Genomic DNA, 9,449 nt, shown 5'->3' with positions numbered 1-9,449 from the left:
ATGTTTCTCTCTCATCGATGTTTCAAACTCTCTATCCCTCTCCTTTCTCTCTGTAAAAAATCAATAAAATATATATTTTTTAAAAAAAGAGTAAGCCTTCTTTCTCCCGGCTGCTGGCACCGGCTTCCCTCTGGCATCTGGGTCCCGGGCTTCCCTACGGCACCGGGACCCAGGCTTCCCTCTGGCTGCCGGCAGGCACCCAGGACTTGGACTTCCCTCGCAGCCCGGCTTCGTCCAGAAGATCGTCTGGAAGGACGTCCGGTCTAATTAGCATATTACGCTTTTATTATTATAGATATGTCTATATAAAACACATTATATTACAATGCAGGCTATATAAATACATAGTGAAATGCAAGCTATAAGTGTGTATTTATGTGTGTGTGTGTGTGTAGAGGGCAACTCCTGTATTCAGACCATTTTATTTATTACCTCTTCCCCAATCTAGAATCTCTACCAGGGCCATGGTATTTCCCTGTTTTCCCCACTCTACCTCTAAACCTAGAACAATGCCCAGCACACAGTACAGGTTTAATGTTTACCGAATGCCTCAATATGTAATATGTAAAATGCTTAAAGCAGTTCCTGACATACAATTTCAGATGCTTAGTAAAGGTTTGCTGAATGAAATCTTATCAGTTGATGTAAAAATATCAAAGGTGAAATTTTACTGATCTTTTTCTTAAAGGTGTCCTTTACTCAAACTCTTAGATAAAAAGGCAGATTTACCTTGATGTGTTAAGCTGAACAATTCATTCCACTGTCTTCCACCTACTCAAGAAAAAGAAAAGAGTCTCAGATGTTTGGCTAAGCTTTTCCATTCATTATAGTTGGTTTTACCCATTGAATTTTACAGCTATTGGGAGGCAGGAAAGAGAATTTTGACCCCAGAAGCCACATGATTTGGAGGCAGAAAGAGGAGTACTGGGAAGGGTCACTATGGACACAGAGAAAGGGCACAGCAGTGCCCTGGGCCATGTTTCCAGACCTCAGAGGCCCTCAGGGTGTGGCGCTGTGGGGCAGCCAGGGGCTGGGGCAATGTGTTCACTGTGTTGATGGGGCAGTCCTGGGAGCGGATCTCCTTGGCCAGCCGCCCCTTCTTCTTCAACGTGCAGGCTTCCTGGTATGGCGGCGAGATGGGGGGCTGCGTGGGTGGCGTGTACTTGTACTCTGAGCCATCCTCCAGCTGCAGGGACACATAGTGGGAAGATGGTGAGGATCTGGGAACCTAGGAGAGCACCCCCCCCTCCATCTGCCTACTGTCAGTTGGGCACTCACGTCCAGTGGGTAACTGCGGTCCGAATCATAGGAGCTCAGGTCCCCACAGGCCACAAATGGCACAATGATGCGGGTGGGTCCATCTAACTGGTTGAGATCTGGATCTGACAAGCAGGGAGAAATAAGACAGGACAAGGACAAGGCTGGGATGCCTGGGATCAGTCATGAATTGGGCTGCAGCATGGGTACCGAGGCCTCCCCATTTATCCACCAGCTACTCTCACCCTCTTCCACCGGAAATCCTTTATTTGGTTCAGATCACTTTCTCAGGGAGGCCCTCCATGATCACCTCTCTAAAATATCAGCCCCACTGCTTTTTTTCACACTGCACTTTTATGTCTATCTGCCTTTCTATCATATACAGCCTGAACCTTGTCTCACTCAATCATGCTTGCTACATGAGTAGGCTCTGTGCCCTTTCCCACAAAGAGCCAGGTGAGCCCAGCTGGTGTGGCTCAGTGGTTGAGCATCAACCATGAACCAGGAAGTCATGGTTCGATTCCTGGCCAGGGCACATGCCCGGGTTGCAGGCACAGTCCCCAGTAGGCGGTGAGCAAGAGGCAGCCGATCGATATTTCTCTCTCATCGATGTTTTTATCTCTGTATCCCTCTCCCTGCCTCTCTCTAAAAAAATAGCCAGGCGTAAGAACCTCATGGGGCAAAAATTCCCACATGGGTAGGGTTTCCACATGGGGATGTGACTGAATCTTCCTAGGCTATAATCTCCTTAGGTGGGTGTCTCAACTGGGGCAGAGCTCAGACCTTCCTGGGACAGAATTTCACCAGGTCCAAGAGTAGTTATCACTAGAGGACTGGGCTGAAGATCCTCCTGGGATATAATATCCATACGGTGTGTGTTGGGGGATTTCCACCAGAGGGTGGGGCTGAGTCTCTAGGGCAGTGATGGCGAACCTTTTGAGCTCGGCGTGTCAGCATTTTGAAAAACCCTAACTTAACTCTGGTGCCATGTCACATATAGAAATTTTTTGATATTTGCAACCATAGTAAAACAAAGATGTATATTTTTGATATTTATTTTATATATTTAGATGCCATTTAACAAAGAAAAATCAACCAAAAAAATGAGTTCGCGTGTCACCTCTGACATGCGTGTCATAGGTTCGCCATCACTGCTCTAGGGACAGAATTCCCATTAGGAACAGAGTCTCTACCAGGGGGTGAGGCTGAGAGTCCTCCTGAGACATAAATTCCAAAGGGGGCAGTCTCCCCAGGGACTAGCACAAGGCTCTGGCTCTCACCGTAAGAGTGGTCCAGCAGGGGTTTGGTCAGGTCTGGCAGGAAGCCCTCAGGGGGGTCATAACCCTGACAGACAGCGAAGGCCTCTGTGGGTGAAAAGTAGAGTGAGGGGCGACTGTCATCTCCACCTCGGAGCAGGACATGTCCCTGAGGTGGCATTGACTGCCCAGCCCTTCCGCCCCACTGACCGATGCTGGAGTTCCGGCTGCTCCTAGGCTTGGCACAAAGCACGTTGGAAAAGAAGACACGCAGCTGACTGTAGAGCAGTGTCACATCCCGGCCTCGGAAGATCTGCAGGGTGGAGAGGCAGAGATGGAAGCATGAGGGCGACCCTCAGGGACCCATCTCTGTCCCCCACTAGGTTTCCCAAGGCTTACCTTGGCTACAAAGCAGCCCCCTGGCTTCAAGACATGTGTAGCAATGTTCAGAGCCTGTGGACAGGACAGATAGCTAAGGCTGAGGCAGAGATAGCCAGGAGGGGGCCAAACTGAGGCAAGGGCAGCCAGGGTTACTCACGGCTAGGAGAAGCTGGGCCTGCATATACTCATCAACATCATGGAGGCCAGTTACTGCGGCAAGAGGAACGGCATTAGGGGCGGGGGGCATCCAGTTCTAGCTATCTTCTTGTCCCAGAGAGGTTAGAAGGCTAAAAACATTTCCCAGGCTCTCTTATGGCTAAGGTTCTGCATGCAAATTAATATCTTTCAACTAGATGCACATTCTGAGCTCTTAACCCCTAGGAGCTCATTTTAATTCTCAAAACAACCTTATCGGCAATTCTCTTTATCATCTTTTTTTTTTTATCATCATTTTTTACCTCCAGTTCAGATTCTTTTTTTTTTCAGTTCAGATTCTTACACTCCAGACTCAGATCAGAGTTGACATCTCAGACTTGAGCTGTCCAAAACCAAACTCTTGCCCTTCCTGCCCAAACCTCTTCGTCTCACCATCTTCCCTTGTCTCATCTGATCCTGCCAGTTGTTCAGACCAAAAACCTTAGTTACCTTTGACAAGCTCCATTCTCTCCTCACACCCATATTCAAGCCATTTGCAAATCCTGTCGGCCCTACTTTCAAAAGATCTCCTGATCTGACCCTCTTCTCATCACTGCTGTCATCACTCACCTGGACTATTGCAATGGCCTCCTCCTCCCAGGCCCCCTGGCTTACATCCTCGCCCCTCACACTGCTCACAGCAGCCAGAGGGATCCTGTCACAACCCAGAGTCAGGCATGGCCCTCCACTGCTCATAACCCTCTCATGGTTTTCTCTGAGTTCTCATCTCAGTGAAAAAGTCAAAGTTCTTACTGTGGCCCCTAAGGATCCACATAAGGATCTGTCCTTTTGTTACCTCATGACCTCACCTCCTACCACTCTCCTCACTCTGATCCAACCACACTGGTGTTCACACACACCAAGCACCCTCCCACCTCAGGGCCTCTGTACAGCTTGATCCTTTTGCCTGGATTGTTCTTTCTCCAGGCATGCCTCTGGCCCACTCTCTCACCTTTAGGTCTTTGCCATAACTTCAGTGAGGCCTTCCCTATCCACTTTATTTAATATTCCAATAGGTACTCCCCCTCCCCCTTTTCATTGATTTCCCCATGGTGCCTATCACCTTTTGATATGCCACAGAGCTCAATCATGTTTCTTTTCTATCTGCTCCCACTAGAACACCAGTTCTATGAGGTCAGAGATTAGTGGACTTTTATTCACAAATGTTTTCCCAACATGTAGAACAGTGCCCGACACACAATAGATGCTCAGTAAGTGTGTGTTGAATGGATGATTGACTGAATGACAAAAATGAATGGGCAGGAAGGTAGATTGGAGAGCTGCAGAGAGAAGAGAGACAAGATATGGAAGGAGGGAATGGTGGACAACAGACAAAACTGAAGTGGTAGAGTGTGAGGAGGGAGAAGATGGAGGCAGAGAGCAGGCAGCAGGGTAGGGAGAAGTTGCCAGATGTAGGAAACAGCTGACAGAGGAGGAGAGAGGCAGGGAGTTGACTTGGCGAAAGAAGCCAACAAAATGGGAAATACAGAAAGACACACATGGGACCCCCCCACCTGGTCTCCCAACCCTTGTTTACCATCGGGAGCCCCGTCACACACCACTAGGTCCGCGGGGCAGCCCTCAAAGTGCCGGATGATCTCCTTGGCAGTGGACAGCTATGGAAGAGAGGGCGGATGAGTAGCCCCAAGGTCCCCGCACGCTGTGGCCAGCTGACCCCACCTGTCCATGGCCCTGGCCCATAGGCCCAGAGTCAGACAAATGCTCATGCTTTGCCTGTCTAAGACCACAGTCTGTCTCTGAGGACCCAGTCCCATAATTTTTTGCCATCTCTCTGGGATGACAGCCTGCTGGCTCTGTTTCTCTGCTTCCCTGTCACTCTCTCTGGTTCTCTCGGTTACTTTATTTCTGTCTCTCTCAGTCTGTTTCTCTGTCTCTTCCACTTTCTGTAGCCCCCAGGTGAGAGGATCTTCACCCAGGAAACACCTCCCACACCCTCAGCCATGCTCTTACCTGGGTGATGTCCCCCTGGATCTGTAACACACCTGGTAGTGGAGCCATAGCTTGAAGGTCCACAGCCACCACATGGCCGGACCCCTGTGGACTCCTGTGGACAACACGACCCATGTCAGCCCAGTTTTCACTCCTGGCCCGCCCCCCACCTAGCCTGCCCTCCAGGAACCCCCCATCTGGGACTCCACACTCACCCAATCTTCTGGCTCAGCACCTGGCTCCAGCTGCCCGGGGCTGCACACAGGTCAACTGCCCGTGTCACACCTGAGCACACACAGGAAGGTGTAGTGTCAGATGCACCTACTGCTCCAACCCGGGACCCTGCAAAATTCATCCCTCTCCCCAAGGGAGCTCCCACATCTCTCTTCTGCCCAGGGGCCCAAGATTTCTTGAGTATCTGCACACCTTCTTGTTTGGCCCCTGCCTCACAGACCCTTCAAGTTAGCCCACCCACCACAGATCACTCGGCAAACCTAGTTCATTTGTCTGTTCCCTGTGCCTGCCCCATCCCCCAGTGATTCTCCTGCCAGGTGGGGACCTTGGAAGAGTTGGAATTCCTCATTGAGTTGTAGCAGCTTGAAGGCACTGCGAGCACGCCAGCCATTTTCCTTGGCCAGGCGGTAGTAGACATCCCGCTTGTCCTTCGACGTCCGTCCCATCTCGCACACTGTTTGCCCAGGGACCTGCCAACAGTAAGTTGATGCCATCCTGTATCAGTAACTGGGTGAGTGGACCATCACCTGTGTCTGTAGGTCAGTGAAAAACCACACTGGGCTCATCTGACCCATGTGATAGCTCACTCAGCAGATCAGAAGACTGGAACCCAGTCACCGATCTCACTGACCTCACAGAGCCTGAACAACTCCAGACTGAACCTAGGCTCCACCACTCAGCACACAGATCCCCCAAAGCCTGAACTTATCTCATAGATGAATCATTACTGATCCTGTCAACCTCCACTCTTGTTACCCACACTCCACATATTACACCCGAGACTATCAACCCTTCTCTGCCCACCTTATCCCCATTAACATCTCACTGTCTCCCCAGATGTCCTCATTGCCCCTAGATTAATATAGCCCGGTTAGCCCCTCATTAATCCCTTGCTTTAATCCCCCCTTATATTAATACTACATCATTGTACTCCTCACCTCCTTAATATCTCTCTCCCTACCCAACTCTTTATTAATCCCTGAAATGATTAGGCCCCCAGTAATTCCTTTATTACTGCATCATTATCAACACCCATCGATGCCTGGAGGATCATGGCCTATTAGTTCCCATTAAGCTCTCAATTGTTATGATTCATCAGTCCCCATTAATTCAGCCCTCCAATTGATCTCTCATAGATCACACCATTTGTAGGTTGTAATTCCTTCGTTACCACACATTCATGTTAATCCTGGATGATCAGTTTCCCATTCTCCCCTCACTGCACATTTCGCCCCCCAATAATTACTTGATGATCACCTCCTAACACCTTACTATTACCCTTTCTTTGCTCAATTACCATTAATTCCTCAATGATCATGCCATGATCACCCATTAAAAGCCTTTGACTACAACACCTGTTCGTCTCTCATTTCCTCTTCTTGACCACTGCTTCCATTAGTTCCTTGATCATGACCCCCACTGGGCTCTATTATTCCCTGCATAGCCTCACCATTATCTTTTCAATTACGATGCCCCACCACTCTTCATTAATCATCAATCCCTTAGGGCAGTGGTCCTCAACCTTCCCAATGCCGCGACCCTTTAATACAGTTCCTCATGTTGTGGTGACCCCCAACCATAAAATTATTGTCGTTGCTACTTCATAACTGTAATGTTGCTACTGTTATGAATTGTAATGTAAATACCTGATATGCAGGATATATTTTCATTGTTACAAATTGAACATCATTAAAGCATAGTGATTCATCACAAAAACAATATGTAATTATATATGTGTTTTCCGATGGTCTTAGGCGACCCCTGTGAAAGGGTCGTTGGATCCCCAAAGGGGTCCCGACCCACAGAGAACCGCTGCCTTAGGGATCACATCCCTATTTGCCTTCCATTACCTTTTAGTTGCTCACTCTACCACCTCCTCAGTAATCAATGAACACACCTCCATTGGCCCCCATGAATGTGTCGACCATTAGCCCGTATTGATTTCCCCCATCATAGCCCCACCAGAGCTCCGTACACTCATACCTTCCTCAATGAACAGCCCTCTGGTCACACCACCGTTCCCTCCTCTATATTAACTCAAAGACCATGTGCCTACTGGGGCCTTCAGATCCCCCTCAAGGCAGATCCGCTGATCTCTGGACCCCTGACTCTCCCAGCCCACCCCGCGATAGTAGTCCACTTCTACTCACAAACCCTGGGTCCGCAGCCTTCCGGGTGTCAGCCGGCCAGACTACTAGCTGCAGCGACGAGGGCGAACGTCTCTCCTTCCCTCGCTGGCGGGACAGTGCAGTCGTGCCTCAACTGTCCTCCGTGCCCCAGGGCCTACCGTAGCTTTCGAAGTGGGGAGGAGCGGGACACGAGAGTCCGGTCCGCCAGCAGCCCGAGTCAAACCGGTGAGAAATCGTAGCGCTTCAGTTTCTGTTCTTAGTTGCTCTGAATGCCAATCGCGCACGCCTGCGGGCTACTGCAGCGGGGCAATCCTGTCATCGTGGAATGCGGAGGCTCCCAGGAGGTCCGGACCGACCCGAACTTACAGCGCGTGTCCCGTCACCTTGTGTCTACGTAGCTGGACGGGAGAACTGCGGTTCCCAGCATGCAAAGGGCGGGCAAGACCAAAGCTGCTCAACTCGCGCATGCGAAGTGTAAAACTGCCTTTGTTCTTTTGTCCCAAGGCTAAGATCGATTTTCTCCCCGCTCCTTCCTTCTCAGTGGGCGGTGCGTGGACTACATTTCCCAAAATGCAGTGAACACGAAAGCACCCATTCAGTGTACGAGTGCTGCGAAGTGAAATTAGGCTGGGAGGTAGACGGAGGAGGAGGGAATGTGGGTTAAAGTGCATTAGCTAGCTCCGCAGCAATTTTGCATTTCACTTCCTCAACGTGGTCACGCTGCCCATTTTAGAACTTCAGTTTCTCCACCTGTGAAATGGGGAAATAAGTACTACCGATTTCACAGAGTTATTGGGAAGAATAGATACCTATTCACAAAAGAAACGTCTCTACCTGTGGAGGATTTTATAAGAGTTTATTTGAGCCAAACTGACAACATATGCTGGGGGAGCAAGATCTCAAATGTTCCTGAGGATAACAGTTTTGCAGCTTCCTTTATGCATTTGAAATTAAGGAGAAAGCATACATGGAAAATTGGAGAAAGCAAGGCAGAGATTGGCTTACAGGGTAGTTAAGATTATGTCTTCTCTTGATGGTTAATACCCCCTTTGGAGGGTATTACTTCTGATATTTCAAAGGTGTGTTAATCTAGATGCACAAGAATAACGGACAGGACTGGCTTAAAACCTTTCAATAAAGAGGTTACAGGCCTAGGGCATAACTATACACTAGCCTTGTGTAATTCAAACATTCTTAACTCCGACCCACAAAAAAACAAAAAACAAAAAAACCCCTATACATCCCCACCAGTGCAAAGGCAAATATAATGGAAGCATTTATTATACAGTTTACCATGTGCCAGGCACTATTCTAAGTGCTCTCAATGGTGTGCTGGTAAATGGTTAACAACCAACTATTTGAGGGGAGAGAGGGAGGAAGCCCTGATTTCAAACATTTGCCAATTTCCATGGTTTACACAACTGTCATCTTGCTAGATTTCAAGTTACCAATATGTTGTCATGGAACACTGAAGTGCACCATTATGTAATATTTTTATCTTACAGTTAAAATAGGGGGTAAATAACCCCAAGAGCATAGAGAATCGTGAACTGTAATAAAATAAGTGATGAGTTTTGAGTATTTATCATCTTTAAAAATATATAATTTATTTAATTGTAAGTTTATATCATTTTGTTTTTAATAGCAGCTGTGTTTAACAACCAGTTCACAAAATTCCTGAAAATTGATCAAGTAATCTGTACAAGTAGGTTCCAGAGCAGTGCTAAATCCTTTCCTTGAGCTCATTTTAATCCTTATAACAACCAGATGAGCAAGTTACTGTAATTATCCCCAATTTATAGATGAGGAAACGGAGACAAGGGAGGATGTATAGTAAGTCCTCCCTTAACATTGTAAATATGTTTTTGGAAACTGGGACTTTAACTGAAATGACATCTAATGAACAACACCAATTTTACCATAAACTAATTGATATAACAAGAATTAAGTTTCTACAGCAAAAATATCAATCCCGAAAATAAAGATCAAACTTCTAAAACAAAGACCCCAAACACTTGTAATATTAAACATTGAAATAAATGTAAGC

The 9,449-nt window shown here is 47.8% G+C and overlaps 1 protein-coding gene across 4 annotated transcripts in view; it reads right to left on the bottom strand.

Moving 5' to 3' along the window:
- Positions 1-7,884, bottom strand: part of FTSJ1 (FtsJ RNA methyltransferase homolog 1 (E. coli)) — a 10,015-nt gene extending 2,131 nt beyond the window's left edge. Inside the window, exons 1-12 of one of the 4 annotated variants that reach the window (XM_005867987.2) lie at positions 7,424-7,884; positions 5,599-5,743; positions 5,255-5,324; positions 5,061-5,154; positions 4,627-4,705; positions 3,052-3,104; positions 2,913-2,966; positions 2,724-2,826; positions 2,538-2,621; positions 1,279-1,376; positions 989-1,186; positions 730-771 (exon numbers count right to left, since the gene is read on the bottom strand). In XM_005867987.2, coding sequence (XP_005868049.1) covers positions 739-771; positions 989-1,186; positions 1,279-1,376; positions 2,538-2,621; positions 2,724-2,826; positions 2,913-2,966; positions 3,052-3,104; positions 4,627-4,705; positions 5,061-5,154; positions 5,255-5,324; positions 5,599-5,719 — 987 coding nt within the window. In that variant the 5' untranslated portion in view covers positions 5,720-5,743; positions 7,424-7,884 and the 3' untranslated portion in view covers positions 730-738. Of the gene's footprint in view, positions 1-727; positions 772-988; positions 1,187-1,278; positions 1,383-2,537; positions 2,622-2,723; positions 2,827-2,912; positions 2,967-3,051; positions 3,105-4,626; positions 4,706-5,060; positions 5,155-5,254; positions 5,325-5,598; positions 5,744-7,423 lie in introns of all 4 variants that reach the window. The other 3 variants (XM_014541043.1, XM_005867985.2, XM_005867986.2) reach the window with 3 other exon arrangements.
- Positions 7,885-9,449: the final 1,565 nt, after the last annotated feature.

The sequence above is a fragment of the Myotis brandtii genome, unplaced genomic scaffold, assembly GCF_000412655.1.
Source record: "Myotis brandtii unplaced genomic scaffold, ASM41265v1 scaffold2579, whole genome shotgun sequence".
Lineage (NCBI taxonomy): Eukaryota > Metazoa > Chordata > Mammalia > Chiroptera > Vespertilionidae > Myotis > Myotis brandtii.
This window is presented reverse-complemented; position numbering and strand designations above follow the sequence as displayed.